The sequence below is a fragment of the Lethenteron reissneri genome, chromosome 16 (assembly GCF_015708825.2).
Source record: "Lethenteron reissneri isolate LAM-NWPU_2019-01 chromosome 16, ASM1570882v1, whole genome shotgun sequence".
NCBI classification, from domain to species: domain Eukaryota; kingdom Metazoa; phylum Chordata; class Hyperoartia; order Petromyzontiformes; family Petromyzontidae; genus Lethenteron; species Lethenteron reissneri.
The window spans coordinates 2,004,147-2,020,700 of NC_083794.1; the positions used below are offsets into that span (position 1 = coordinate 2,004,147).

Sequence of the window (16,554 nt, forward strand, 5' to 3'; positions counted from 1 at the left end):
TCGACTCAGCCTCAAACGAGTAACTGGTGTGGCGTATTAACATCGCCACTGGGGAGACAAAGCCGGCCGGCCGTGGTGGATACAAGTCCCGGGCGAAGCCGGGTAGTACAGCTAGTCTTAATATATAGAGGACTACAGAGTTTGGACAATCGTTGATAGCGCGGCCCATGGCCTAGCTGCCATCCAGCTCAGCTGTGGTTCTTCGACGATTGTGAGATGCAATCTGCATGAGTGAAGCCAAATAAAACTAAACATTATTATGATTATTTTTTTTTAATAGGGAAAAGGATAGAATGTACCCTACAGTTGGCAGATGTATTAGGAAGAGAAGCTCAACGAATATAAGTGGATTCTTCTCCAGGTCCTCCAGTTTTCCCCACCACATTTATAAACATGCATTTAGAGTATTTGGCTGCTAGAAATTTCCACACGACGATAAGCCACGTCGGTGGCCAGGTCGCTCCTGAAAAATAGCTATACTGCTCAGTGAGCCTTACCTGGTTAAAAAACAAAAACTGTTGAATAGTTTATAATTTCAGGTAATGTTGCTTGTGATCTTCTTGTGCAGCGCATTCGGTCAGACAGTAGAAAAAAGAGAGAACATATTCGGATCATTCAGAGGCCATTGCAGCTGTGTGCATGTCTATTAAGGCAGCTACAGCCAGCAGAGCTCTTGGGGCTTTTAAGTCCACTTGTGTCACCAGCATTACCACGGGGATGAATGGTGTTTCGTGCCCTGTGTTATCAACTAAGATTAAATTATTTTAAAAGCTAAACTATTTTTAGTTTATGCGGTAAGGCCCACTGAGCTACATAGCTCTTTTTCAGAAGCTACCTGGCCACAAGTAACAGCTCAACGAAGTGATTTATCACGTGGAAATGTATAGCAGCCACATACTCTAAATGCATGTTGATTCTAAATGTAGAGGGAAAACCCAAAGGACCCGGAAACAAATCCACGCGACCTCGGGGAGAGAGAAAGACAAGCGAACAACAAATACGTCGGCGTCAGAGTCGGGGTCCAACCCACAGCCTCCTTTATACCAGGCGAGGTAGTTCACGTCTCACCACTATTATGAACTCGCCCGCCTCCGTGTGATTCCCAGCCAAGGCTTGACGTAAGTACTGGCGAATATTTGAACAGGTCCTAGGCAATCTTAATTTTGGAGCTTTCGTGACTGCAGGAATTATTCTTTGGTTTTTTCGGTAAAGTCACGTATAAAGATAAAATAATAAATTAAATAATTGCATACGACGTTTCGATTGCAACACAAGCAATCATCATCAGGTATAGTGAAATAGCGACATAAAATCTAACCAGAAAACTATAGACAGACATATAAGCACCCCACAGAGACGATCACCCCTCTCTGTACCTGTGTTGCTCGATCTATGTATCTTGGTCATATCTGTCTGCTTATATGTCTGTCTATAGTTTTCTGGTTAGATTTTATGTCGCTATTTCACTATACCTGATGATGATTGCTTGTGTTGCAATCGAAACGTCGTATGCTATTATTTAATTTATTATTTTATCTTTATACGTGACTTTACCGAAAAAACCAAAGAATAATTCTTGCAGTCACGAAAATTCCAAAATTAAGATTGAACCACTTCTACGGGGAAGTTCCAAGTTTACCTTTTTCTCTCTCTCTGGGTTTTTTGTTCTCTCTCTGCCTGTATATTTAGTGTAATTTTTTCTGTCTACACTCGTTTTTTGTCGTTCTTAGGTTCTGCTCTGTCTGTGTGTCTCCGTTCCTCTTGTTTTTATTTTTTGTCTTTCTTTGGAATTTTCACACTTAAATTCTAACTTAGCAATCTTTGAAATACGTAATCGACCAGGCTATGCGTTAATTGTGTGTTGACCGACTCTCTGTGTCGTTTTACATAACATTTCGATGCTTTGCTAGGTTATTTAATTTAGTGTGTTCTTTCTCCCTCTAAGCCTTCGTACTCAATGACATATAATTTTTTCTCTAACCCCCTCCCTCTCTCTGCCTCCGCCCCCCCCCTCTGTCTATTTAAGGCCATCCCCACAGAGACGATCACCCCTCTCTGTACCTGTGTTGCTCGGTCTATGTATCTTGGTCATATCTGTCTGCTTATATGTCTGTCTATAGTTTTCTGGTTAGATTTTATGTCGCTATTTCACTATACCTGATGATGATTGCTTGTGTTGCAATCGAAACGTCGTATGCTATTATTTAATTTATTATTTTATCTTTATACGTGACTTTACCGAATAAACCAAAGAATAGGTCCTAGGCAGACCACTGCCTCCACCAACCCGCAAAAACCAGTTAGACCATACTTCACCATGCTGGTCATTGCGGGTTGGTGGAGGCAGCGAGCGACCCCCACCCGCCCCAACCCCCACGACTTACACGGCGTGCGTTGGGAGGCCTTCGCCCAGCAGATCGACAAAAAGGCTGTGTTCGTTTCACGCATGAGCGCCACGCTCGATATCTGCGCAAAATGCCCCCGCGATGCAAAGCCGCACCCGCGCATCTCATGCTGGACGGGGTATTTTTTTCATGGTCGTCAAGCAGCTACTTGGCTTGTGCTGTTGCTCTGGAGACCGGGAGATCGATGATCGATGTTCGGTCGTCGCGTTGATGCAAAATTAAGAACTCTCCAGTATAACGACGCAATATCCCGATCCACAAACACAAAGGAGATATCACCACGGCGATACACTACTCCGCTACTGCTCCTGCCCGCAGTTATCTGCCTTTACCACCACCTGAATGTGAAATTGTAGTCGTTGCTTTGCATCTACATCAGCAGCCGTACGAAAGAAGTTGTAGAAGCATCTACCTTCCCAGCAGCACTCTCTGTATCTTCTGCGTGTGCCGGAGCATCTGTTCCACTTAAGTAGAACACTCCGACAACACAATGCCTGCACATCGGGGAACGCTGTAAATAATTACTCTTTACAAGTAATTGTGCTTGCATAGTAAAAAAAACAAAGAAATATTACTAATTCTGCCATCATTGTGTAAACAGGTGCTCTAACGAATGACACGACGGAGTGCTTGGCTGTCCATTCAGATATTGGCTATTTATTGGTACCTGAATATCATCAGGATTCGTGAATTAAGCAACATGAATTGCAATACATTTGGCTTTCATTCACTCGCTCTCCTTGCTGCTTATGGGAGTAACGCAGCTGATTAACATCGATTTCGTTGCAAACGCAACTGTGAAAGCAACTTGCTGCGTGCGATTGAAATTTGTTCAATAAAGCTCTAAAAGGCGCTACCGAATCAGAACACGTGACATTTGTGCACGAGTAGAATTTTATTTTAGAAAAAAATGAAAACATTTTCAAACATCCGATGAAACCTCGTAAGGACTTTGAGGGACCCCCCCCCCTCTTTGAGACATTCACAAGGTGTGACACCATTTTCTTTGAGGAGGAGGAGACAAGTCACGAGGTGTGACGCCATTTTCTCTTAGAGCCTTGCGTGTGTTCCCGATTGCCCCAAGATAGCATTGTGTTTATAAATCGGCAGGGATTGATGTACTTATGCAATTTGTACTGATAGACTTTATTTATTTTTATTCACTTGCGTAGATTTCCTGTACTTTGCACTTCTCTCGTTTTGTGTATTGTTTGTTTCTGTAACTCTAAGCCGCCACTACTAGACAGCTGTAAAAAAAGAGATTCATAGGTCATCGAATTCTTCCAGTCGAAATGAAGATTTGGATAGAGATTATAATGTAAGCAGAGAACACCTATGCATACAGAAGATAAAAAACCCAGCAAAGCCATGCACTGCAGCCAAGCAGCAACCTACTTTCTGTTCTGCCCTGCATGTCACGAGTTTATATACATGTCAAGTCAAAAGTACGGCTCATTGTTTTAAGTTAATTATTTCCCTGCGTTTTATTAAATGTGCACTTTACTAATGTTCTGAACAAACCGGAACCACTTGCAACATGCTGTGCATGGAGACACGTTTTTTTATTTACTGAATAATTACATCCATAATGTCCCTTGCAATGGAAGGCGTTTCACAACCTTCACTTCTATTGATGTCTGTGCATTCATATATACGCAACCTTCAAATTGCGTGACTTCATCCTCGCATACATCCTGTATACCGTCGATTAATTATTGACGACCACGACGCTTGTTCAATTTCCTTCCTTTATAAAGACCAGAATCCATTCATGTAGGAATGTTTTTGCAAGAAAGATTCGGGGGGAATCGAAGCAGTCTCCGTTATTGCTGCATTCATTTTAGTTTATCTTGGAGAGAGACGAGCCACAAACTTGGCCGCAAGGTATATCCCACGTCACTTTCTCTCTACCTCTATGGCCTTCTCGACCAGAATCCTTCCCCAATAATATTTGCCCCAAATGCAAGTATGCAGGAGGTCGTGGGTTCGATCCCGACCCTGATGCCTGCCATATATTTCGAGTTTGCATATTCTCCCTGTGGTCGCGTGGATTTTTATCTGGGTCCTCCGTGTTTTTCCTCCATATCTACTACAATAATAATTATAAAGCGCCCTAAAAATGATTCTCAGGGCGCTGACAATAGTTCTCAGACACATGCGTTTCGAGTATTTGGTTTCTATACATTTTCACTTCGTTGAACAATTATTTGTGGTCCGGTCACTTCAGAAAAATATCTATATAGCTCAGTGCGCCTTAGCTGATAAAATGAAAAGTTTAGTTGAATTAAATAAGTAACATTTAAAAATACTTTTTTTTTAAACACGCTTTAATGAAATGTACCGTACTCGTAATGGCAGAACTCCACGACTCCAGGAAGGGGTCCCGAAGCTTGCCATGACGTAAGGAGCCATGGTGATTTACAGCCAACGTCAGTTGAGCGTAGACAATTAGACCCAAGCCGAAACATAACATATACAAAATGTAAAAAAATATTTTGTATGATAGAATATAGTATTGTCATCAGTATGACATAAGTATACCAAGTTTGCAGTCGATACCACATTGGGAAGTGGGTTAAAATTGAGTTACAAGATTTGAGGACACAACAACAATAGAGTGAGTTAAATAAAAGCGTGTAAAATAGTTTTAGTTTAGTTTCACAGCAATGTTAGATTGATAATTTGTGCAGTGAGAACTGAATCTTAATATTAAGTGATATATTCATATTTGGGTACATATACATGAACATCTCATTGGACAGCAGTATATAATGCATCAGGGTTTTGCTAGTGAAGACGTCGGTTGTCTTACCAATTGGACTTACAGCACCGAATTTGAAAAAGGGAAACGTTTCTGAAATCTCCCACCGTCTCTCTTTACATAGGAGTATAAATAGACTCACCACAGTTAGTGGTGGAGTAAAGTGTGGGTACTCCCACCTCTCCCAAGACATCTAAACAGCATGGAAGGGTCGGCCAAGTACAGCAATACTCCGGCTTACGTCGGGGATGCGTTCCTGAAAGGTGCGACGACAAATATCGAAACGACGTCAATCAAAGCTATTTATAGGGTAGGTTGTTGAGGCGAAGGCTGAGAGGCGACGGATAACGAGAAAGGACGGATGATGCTGTCAACGACGTAAGTGTGGGGATTGAGGTGACGCGAATCAGGTAGCGGTGTTAATAATAAAGTGGCGACGTTTTGTGAATCCACGTAACAGGCGAACACGTAAGTCAGGGCATTACTGCACACTCTATCGGGGTTCTCTGGAGCACCCACACGTGACCTGGCCAGGGGTTAATGAAGCCTTACGTTCCTCTTGGATCGATGACAAAAAGAAACAAGTGCGACTTTGTTGGAAGCCAGCAGCCGTTATCCTATTTCATCTAATATTTATAGTGTGCCTTCACTCAAGGCGCTTGACATAGCTTACACACCGTTACCAGAGTAGAGTGATTTATATGGCACGGGCGTGCTACAAGTATCGTGACATTGAATGAGTCACTGTAGCGTGTGGAGCTGGGAGATTAGTAGACAATGAAATTAAGGGTAGCAGCCAGTTGGAACCGTGGGCCAGGCCCGGAGCCTTCTGGGGGATCCAGAAGGGTGCATGGCCGAGGGCGGAGCTTGGCCACTCTGGAGATAATAAAAGGCCAGCTCCAACTCACAGTCAGGGCTGCTGCCATCGGGAATGGAACTCGTCATGCTGCTATCGTCGTGGTCTTCGCCTGTTCAAGTTGTGGGTCTGGAAGAATGTTGGCTGTCTCGACCCGGTATGGAGTTATCCCCTATGGCAGTGAGAGCCGGAATAAACAAGAGGGATAACGCCTCCTACTAGTGTCTCTGAATTAGTACACTACACAAGGATTGAGGAATGAATAACAGCAATAGAGCGGTAGTTGGGAATCATAAAAGGGTACGGAATAGATGGAGAGAAGAAGACAGCTTATGTTTTTTGCTTTTATTTTATATATTTTTTCTATTTACGTGACTTTACCGAAAGAACCAAGAATATGAATTCCTGCAGTCACGAAAGTTTTAAGTCTAAATTTGGTATCGCATAACCAATTACAATACCAGCCGGTAGGTATTGAGATACTCCAAATGGTCTGCACCGTCACTGGCGTCGTGTATCAGACTGTGATGTTTGTATCACCGCGTCTCTCCATATTCTTGTCCATGACTTGTAGCGCGCCTGGTGGCTCTGCAATCCACACACTGGCTAGTATTGAACAACTTGCCGCACATTTGTACATCTGTATTATTGTTGAACTTCTTTCGTACATAGCCAACCGTGCTAATTGGAGGTGTGGGGAAAGGGTAACAAACTAAACACCAAAAGCATTTTAAAGAGAAATTAGTTTTCAATATTGATTTCAAAGTGCGAAACTCCATTGGCTTCCTACTATCAGAAGAAAGAGCGCTCCAGACGGCCGCAGAAGCACATCTTAATGCACGCGATGCAGTGACTGTCTTTGTTTGATAGCTAGCCAAACGCCGCTGCGAGGATGACCGGAGGTCGCGTCATGATGGTTTATGACGAGTCTTTAAGTTACTTCCATAATGGGCTGTGATGGGACGAATGAAAACCAAATGTCACCAACCCCAGCAAAAAAAATGGGTACATACGCCTCCACTTTTCTCATCTGAATATATGAATAACTGATGTGACGTGCTCGCGATTTTTATTCAAGCCTGCTGTGGATGTTTAAGTGTCAGACTCGATTTGCCATTTTTTTTGGCCGTTTTCTTCCTAACGGCACTGAGGTTGCCATAGAGCAGACCTCCGTTTCCATGACTTTCAATGGCACCGTGATTGCTGATGTAACTTCATTCCACTTAAAGTTCAAACTTCGCCGTCACAGTACAGCTACCTAAAGGATAGTCCTAAATGGGAACCATTAGATATTTTTTTTCCCGACCGTAATTACAACGTGAGAGCCCATTAAGTTTTCCACGCGTCTTTTACAAGGATGATCTGTGCCCCGCGCCTGGGTTTTTTTTAACGCGCACACACAACGCCGCCTGTCTGTACGGCATACATCAGCCAAGTTAAATATACTCTAGTGGCACTCCGTTAGCGATTTACCGTTGCTGAGGTGTGAATTAGTGGCGGCGTCTCAGGGCAGCGCTAAAGTGGTTTTGACGTTACGCCCACGACAGCGATTCTCTCATTTAATTTGAGCAGATGTCCATTAGTGGCAGGCGCATGCTGTTTCTCACGGCAAACGCATCATGTCATCAACGACGCCCCGTTTTAGGTGGCATTATACGCATAGATACCAGGGCATCGACGAGATTGTGGCACCGTGCACACGATAATTTCTGAATAATTTGCATTCATATCCAAAGGCCAATTATCATTCCAAAATGACCAAATTATGTTTCTTGAATGCCTGGAGGCGCTCATATGCGTTTGTGCGATTCGGTGCACGAAGAGTGCGTTCTTTTATTGGAATGGGTCACAATGTTGATGGTGTTGGTGATGGTGAGTGCCGAACTGCACGTTCACAAGCGATGCCCCTTGCACAAGGCACTGCTGCCACTGTCGCTATCCACTGTACCCACTGTTGCGCGAATGCATTAAATCACAAATCAGCACAAGTCTGTTTTATACACAGTGTTGACGGCATTGGACACCGTGAAAATATGTAAATGAGACTCAGAAATGGCATTAATGTATGCTCCAAAACGGTTGTTTTGTTGATGCAGTGAAAAAGTATTACGTTCAAATAGAGTTCGCGCGACTTACTTGTTTTAAGAAATCCAGACAAACCCTTACACGTGTGCGTCTCTCATCAGAATGATTCGATGCAGCGGCGAAATTTCTCGCCATTATTTGATCCTCACTGCCGCAACGAACCCGAGGCACCGCACTGTGAGTGGCTCCAGGCGGGCGCTTCGGCAGAGCCAGTGACGTTTCCTCCTTAATGTTGGCGCCCCTTCACTTCGACATATTCAAGCCTCCAACCCGCGTGTGTCTGAGGTCCAGACAGCCAGTGCAGACATCACTACGGCCCGAAGACTCCGAGTGTATGCGGGGCGAGGAATGGAGATGCGTGGAATGGAGATGCGTGGATGTGTGCCTGACAAGGACCTCGTCAGTGATCCGTATGTCCAGATTGCCACTTGGCTTCGACCTCCCAAGGCGCCAGGGGGGTTTTAGTAGAATCGCCAGGGGGTGTGTGCCGCTTCTGAACATCGATGGGGCGTACTCCGACGTGACAGCCCGCAGTGTGCTGGAGGAGGAAGCTGTCGCGTGGCTCTGTGGCTACGCGGGGCTGGTATCCACTCACATACAGTATAGCATTGACATGTGTATTTAATTATTGATGTATGTCCCTTGCGTGGCTGGTGCTCTAACTATATGGCAGTCGCGTGTAAAAGCATTCGCTAAATAAAGAAATAAACAACTGGCTTGAACAAACCGATTCGAGAAGCCACGGCGAGCGGGACACCGGCACGGCTTCTCGTTGCCTGGTTTCAAAACGAACGCTTCTATCCAAGGCTCACCCGAAAGGTCCGGCCGTGAATGCATTGATGCAATTTCCTTGCAGCGATGAACGCGACTCGCGAGGCAATTTTGAGACCCCGACGTGCAGCGGGTGGTGGGTGGGGGGGAAGCAGCCACCCCCCGCCGTGCACAAATTAACGGGCGAGAGGAGTGGACGCCGTGGCACGGAGTGGAGACGAAAGAAGGGAGGCCGGGGACGACATTCTGTCACCAGAGTTAAGTCGGACAGGCGAGACACGCTGCCTGCATACGCCGCCACAGACACCGCCAAACGCCACACCGCAGACAATACCGCAATGAGCCCTCCCTCTCAGTCGCCAAGAATAGCACCACGATTTTTGTGCCGACCGGCCCCAAAGCCAAATTACCGCCTGGCTTAAAGCTTAGCGAGTCGGCTGTCCACTGCCCTTTTCGCCGCGTGAAAGTAAAAACTCGCGTCAAACCACTTCTCAGCCAAGTCACCCGTTTGAGAGCAGAAGATACAAAATAAATAGACTCCACGTTGCGCCCCAAATGGAAGCATGTGCTGCAGTGTTGCGTCGAAAGGATGCAGTGCGGATAAAGATGATGCAGTCACCGTTTAATAAATAGTCTACATTACAACGGTGGTTGTCCTATAGAGACTGGCCTTGGCCATAAGAATGTGGAATGTCTGCCAGTCACACGCTGTGACCAATAGAGATGAGAACCGCCCACCCGTTGTCTGGGTATCAACTTGACTTTGACCGCGAGGTCCTTGTTAGACATCACAAGCATCGCGCTGTTGATGGCACCCTGTTCGGAATTGCAGTGCCGGATGAGGGCCTCCACACACCGGTGCGGGGGACCACGGGGGTTATGTGACAATACTTTACCAAGCCGGTCGGTGTGCGTTTGTGAAGATGGGTGCAACGACATTGAACAAGCAATATATATTGGACAGCTATCGATGTCGATGCATTGCCCTCTGCTCTCCCCACGTAGCGCCACATGCCGTATGACAAGTTGTCTGTGCTTGGGTTTTCCCATCCAAGTGTAATAAAGGACTCTTGCACTGGGTCTGTCTCCGTTGTCCTTTATTGGTTCGTACAACTTTGCCCGCACGGCGTCTCGCTCAGAGTCTCCTCCGTCTCCCGCTCGGCAGCCCCACTGCTGCCGTCGCTCCTGCAGACTCGCTGCTGGCTCACTATGCAGCCCCGCTGCTGGCTCTTCACTCAGCCTCTCTGCCTCCGACCTGCAACCCCACGGCTGCTCACTATGCAGCCCCGCTGCTGGCTCTCCGTCTCCTCCGTGCCCGGACACCGCTGGCCAACGGTGCCGAGTACCGACCTGTGGCGATCACGCCACTTTCCTCCTCCTGCCCTGTAGTGGCCTCCTCCTGTCTTTTGTCCCACACTCTCCTCCAGCCCTTCCGGTTCCTGCCCTTAAAAGCTCTCCCTCTCCCCACGTGACCCTAACTCCTCCCACCTGTTACGTCACATCCCGCGAGCCCATTTACGCTCGCATTACACAAGCACTTGCCAGGCTCATGACATCTGCGCGTTCTCGGCTATTTTATTTGCCCAGTGCTGATGTCGCACCGTGCGTTCAACATGATGCAACGGCCACCTACGGCAGACCACAACCTAAGTGTGAATGCCACTTGAAACTGTTCGGTTTGGCAAAGAATCATACTGCCAATTTGCAAGGCATTCCATAAACCACATCGCAAGATCGCGTGAGTGCGGGGGTAAACATCGGCCTGACCTTGTCGCCAGGCTGAGAGTGGACGTGCCGGTTGGTAACCCAGGCCACCGCGACGCATCGCACAGTGGGTAAGGAGCCATCGCTATCGCTGCTATACCTGCTGGCTCTGATACAGCAGCAGCAAACAGCCTTGCTCCAGGGAAAGCAAAGTTAAATACTTCCCCAGAATAAACACCATGCTAACAGATGCAGCCTCAAGACTGACACTGGCAGTCTGAACTAAACCAGGTAAGGCCCACTGAGCTATACAGCTTTTTTTCAGAAGCTACCTGGCGACAAATGATAGCTCAACGAAGTGGCTTATAGTAATAGGTTTTTACCCTTTTAACTGGTACAAAATCTGATTTTGTACCAGTTAAAAGGGTAAAAACCTATTACTATATTTTGCCACTGGTAAAGGAGATCTCATAGTGTGAAGTGGCTTATCACGTGGAAATTCATAGCAGCCAAATTATCTAAACGCACGTTGCTTTTAAATGTGGAGAGAGAAAATCGGAGGACCCAGAGAAAAATCCGCCCGGCCACGGGGAGAACATGCAAACTCCAAATATACAGGAGGCGTCGCGGTGGGGATCAACCCACAACCTCCTGTATACCAGGCGAGGTAGTTAACATCTCTACACTGTGGCACACACACTGGCTGACAGCACGCTGTCCTCAAGTGATATTCCTACCCAACCCCAATGTTTGCTCTTTGATGGGACCCGTCACACACTCATATCTATAACAGATGGTATTTCTGTGTCAGCCTATGCTGATGTATATTACTCGCGAAGCTTTGAAACTGCTTGTAGGCATCATCTTGGAACGCCGGTAATTGTCTTTTAAAACAACACAAGGTAGTAATTTATTAAGAAAATTAATAGTTGTTGCGTAGTTTGTTTACAATGTTTTTGTTATTTATTGTGTTGACTCATCCATGCATTGTGATTCGTGTCAACAGTTTCGCTTCTCCTGCTGGCACTGTCTACTGCCGCTGGCTACACTGTGTAACACATTTGTTTTGGTTCCTGGGTAGTAAGTGTTATTTCCTTGTTTCATAAGGCCGAATTTGATGTGCAGTGGTGGCATCAGCACCTTCCGGGGGTCCACCAGTGGCTCCGACTTGACGTTGTTCCTCCCCACAGAGAACTCGGTCCGCTGTGGCCAGTCCCGCCTGTGGTAGTGCACCTTGGTGTCTAAATCTTTTGTATTCATTTTTGTATTACTCTAGTATAAATACATGTTAATTTTAATTCATATGTTGTTTTTTCTGACTTGATGTGAACGAAAAGACACAAATTCGCCCGTTTTCTCATTGAAAATAGGTCAATTTCAAAATATCACTGTCCTGGTCACAAAGCAAAGTTTGTGGGGAATAATAGTGATTTTCTGCACTTTTTAGGCATAAGCAATTACGAAATAACACTTCCTACGCAGGAACAAAAATTGTGTCACATAGTGATTTCAGTCGCTATCCTTTACCAAGTGTATTTCTCTGAGTTCCTGAATATTTTTCAAGAAGATCTGGATTCAAACGCGGATCGCGGATGAAGCACTGCCAGCCATTCCAAATCGAAATGTACTCATCTCTTGACATAATGCCAATAGCAGCGTTCTAAAAATAATTTGGGGAAAGAAAAAAAAACAAGAACTCACTTTTACTATAAACTGTTGCGTACCTGAACAAACTCAACATTATCGGTACCAAGTTTAGTCATAATTCATCGAGACTCACACAAACGCATGATTGTGCAGCCCTGCACTCTCACGTCACTGCTGACAGAAGGGGCCTCTGCGAGAGGGAGCTCGAGACAGCCCCTCTGGAGGGCATTTTGACCGACTCCTTACACAGTGACCAGACGTCTTGGAAGAGGTGGGGGTACCCACACTTTACCCCACCGCATGCGACATGCCAATCGACTGGGTGCCCTTTTACACTGCTGCGTGGACAGAGGCGGCAGTGGGATTTAAGAAACTTGCTCCGTTGTTTTTAACGACCACACCGGGTGATTAAAATGCTCACCTTTTGATTGAATGTCCAGTGCGCTGACCATTACACCGCGGCACCATTCTCTTTTGTTGTTGACAATGGGAGTAGATAAGTGTTGTTAAACGTTACATAAATAATGCATATTTTTGGTTTTCATGAGATTCATATGCATGGAGAGCCACGGGCACGTGCTTGGGAAGGGTAGCCAGAATCGGCACCAACAATTGGCCCCAGTTCCGTGCCCCTCGATTGGGATGTTTGGCCAACCCCTTGAATGCGCGTTTATACATCTGGGAGGAAACCAGAGCACCCGGAGTAAACCCACACGCGTAATCCCCGTACAGATGGAATTCAGATGGAAATTAATCAGCTTGCTGTACTTCCATAATACCCAATGGAAAGCCCGGAGATGGCGACATCGCAGCCCAGTGGATTTTTGAGAGTTTCACAAATTTGCGTGCTCCACCAAACCCTCATTGGCTGCACAGTGTTGGATTACAGGCCATGTGGATGGCCACCAGCTCGCAGCCAATGCGGTCACAAATGCATTGAAAAACTGTAACACGTCAGAGTTCCACCCAAATTCATGCAACGCACCCGCCACCTGGGCCTGAGGCGCGTCGGAGTACGTACGCGTGTACGTTGACATTCTTTCGCACCGTACGTAGACAAGCGTGGTCATCGGAAGTGCGGGGAAGGACACGTGTATCCGTGTGTGTGTGAGAGCTACTTGTGTGTGTGGTGAGTGTGGGTGAGACGGGGCAGTATGTGTGGTACGTGTGTGTGTGTGAGATAGGGGCCGTCCATAAATGACGTCACGCGATTTTGGACGATTTTTTACCCTCCCCCCAGTCACACGGAGTCACAAAAAGTCAGACCCCCCTCAAATATGACGTCAGAAAGCTCTGCCCCCGCCCCCCCAAAAAAATGCTTAAAATCGCTTTAAACTATTGTCATTGCAGTGCGTATTTGATGTGGCGCTGCACTCTGATGTTGTAGGAGAAAACATTTATTAAAGAGTCTATTTAAGTAAGTAGAACGTGTTGTCTATATTGATTTAAAGTTGCGCATTTTGATGTGACGTCACATTTCTCACCCCCCCCCCCCCCGTCGTCATACATCGTCACAAATATCTGACCCCCCCCCCCCGTGCGTGACGTCATTTATGAACGGCCCCATACGTGTACGTGTGTGAGATGCGTGTGTGTGTGGTGAGGGTTAGACGGAGCACCATGTGTGGTACGTATGTGTATGATAGATATACGCGTGTGTGTGTGTCTGCGTCAGACGTACACACGCACGTTGAACTTCTTTTGCACGGTACGCAGCCAACCGCGCTAACCGGTGTCGAGAGGCGTGCCGTCGATGGGGACTCACAGAGCATCTTGGTGACGGTGCGCCGTGGTGGGCGCTGCACGCTCAGGCGATTGTCCCCGGAGCCGCCGGGTTGGTCCGTCTGCTGCAGTCGCCTCTCACCGTAGCACAGCTTCTCCTCGCGGAGCTGCGTCACGCACAGCGACAAGGGCCCCCCCCCCCGCCCGGCACATCTTCTTAGGGGCCGTCTATAAATGACGTCACGCGATTTTGGACGATTTTTGACCCCCCCCCCCCCCTTCGTCACACGGCGTCACAAAAAGTCAGACCCCCCCTCAAATATGACGTCACAAAGCTCTGCCCCCCCCCCCCCCCGAAAAATTATTAAACATGCTTCAAATCGCTTTGCGTATTTAATGAGGCGCTGCACTCTGATGTTGTTTAATTAAGTAGAACGTGTTGTCTATATTTAAACTTGCGCATTTTGATGTGACATCACATTTATCACCCCCCCCCCCCATTGTCACACATCAAAAATGTCTGACCCACCCCCCCCCCAGGTGTGTGACGTCATTTATGGACGGCCCCTTAGCCCCGGAATCGATTGAGCGACAAAAAAAAGGTGACGTTACGACAAAACCGCGCTTGCTGAGCAAAGTTGAAACTCAAGGGACGCCGACTTCGAAGCCGCAGAAGGAATGACCCCCCTCCACGAGCTGAAGCCGTCATCGAGGGCGGCGGCTCGGGACCGAACCGTCGAAGAGACAGCGATCGGGAGTGGGGGGACGCGGCGGCCTCGGGGGACGTCTCCGTCGCTGCGGGCCGCCTGCTGCGGCCGTAGATCGGCCACGTGGGCACTGGCAAAGGAAATCGCCGCGGATGCCGAAAAGCGCACGAAGAAGATCGGAGATCGGGAGGAGAGAGAGAGGAGAGAGACGCGCGCTTTGGAAACGGAGATCGGGGGAGGCGACAACCATCGAGTGACGGTAGAATTGGCGATTTGGAGTTGACGACCACCGCGAAAGACTGCATGGTAGCGGTCACCGGGCCGTTCGGAAGCCTTCTTGCAGCAGTGGATAGGCAATGGCTGTTGATGATAATGATGATGATACGACGAAGCACATTATATTTAAACTAACGAGGTGACATTTACGCTGATGACTGAACCTCAAAATACACAGGCGTGCACCATCAATTGGCTCAGTACTGGGTGAGTAACCAGTAGCTGCGTGGATTCAATATAATTGTAGTGCAGCAGTTCAGTTTCGTGAAACGTTTGGGTGTGTCATTGTGGTTTGTCAGTACTACATATATAGCTTTTATTTGACCAGGTAAAGCCTACTGAGCTATATTCAGCTCTTTTTCAGAAGCGATCTGGCCACCACAAATGATAGCTCCACGAAGTGGCTTATCGCGTGACATTTTCTAGCAGCCGAATACTCTGAACGCGTGTTGATTCAAAATTTTGAGGGAAAGTTCGGCATAGGCCATGACGTGATGGCAGGATCACTGCCAAGCTTGATCATTTCGGGGCCGTCCATAAATGACGTCACGCACCTAGGGGGGAGGGGGGGGTCAGACATTTGTGATGATGTGTGACGAGGGAGGGGGGGTTTGAGAAATGTGACGTCACATCAAAATGCGCAACTTTAAATAAATACTAGCAGGAAGTACCCAGCTTTGCCCGGGGGAAAATATATATTTCAAAACTTGTCTTCTCTTAATATATACATCCACAAATACTAAGCTATTGTGAAAGCCCGGCGTTCCCTTTGTCCATTTGTACGTCAACAAAATTATAAGAGCCTTTCTCAAGTCCTGAATCAAAAAGTTAAAGAAAGTGGGGGGTAAATAGTTGATCTAAAAGGTTTCCAAAAAATGTCCATACCTCCCCCCTCCAAAAACCTTTTTACCCCCCTCCACCCAATTTTATTTTGTAGGCATATACTGTACTAGCTTTACTACCCGGCTTCGCCCGGGTCTTGGATCCACGATGCTAGGCCGCCTTTGTCTCCCCAGTGGCGATGTTCATACGCCACAGCAGTTACTCGTTTTGAGGCTGAGTCCCTCCCTCACCGCTCTCCCTCCCTCACTGCTCTCCCTCCCTCACCGCTCTCCCTCCCTCACGGCTCTCCCTCCCTCACCGCTCTCCCTCCCTCACCGCTCTCCCTCCCTCACCGCTGTCCCTCCCTCACCGCTCTCCCTCCCTCCCCGCTCTCCCTCCCTCACCGCTCTCCTCCCTCACCGCTCTCCCTCCCTTACCGTTCTCCCTCCCTCACCGCTCTCCCTCCCTCACCGCTCTCCCTCCCTCACCGCTCTCCCTCCCTCACCGCTGTCCCTCCCTCACCGCTCTCCCTCCCTCAGCGCTCTCCCTCCCTCACCGCTCTCCCTCCCTCACCGCACATTAATAAATAAGGCGATCTAAAGCGAATAACGTTGTTTATGATAAATGGTCGCGAAAGGCCACGTGTTCCAAATTGACAAACTGTACTTAATAAGCAGGCTACAAATTTCGATTTAAAGCTTTCGTGACTGCAGGGATTCATCTTCTTGGTTCTTTCGGTAAAGTCACGTAGAAGGGAAGTAATAAAATAATAAAAATAAAACATAATAAAACAATTCT

General features: G+C 47.2%; 1 protein-coding gene across 1 annotated transcript in view; it reads right to left on the reverse strand.

The window, feature by feature from the left end:
• Positions 1 to 16,554, reverse strand: part of LOC133342860 (neuromedin-U receptor 2-like) — a 49,326-nt gene that overhangs the window by 7,781 nt on the left and 24,991 nt on the right. Inside the window, exon 2 of the mRNA XM_061552201.1 lies at positions 13,995 to 14,118. Within this exon, the coding sequence (XP_061408185.1) occupies positions 13,995 to 14,118 (124 nt within the window). The remainder of the gene's footprint in view (positions 1 to 13,994; positions 14,119 to 16,554) is intronic.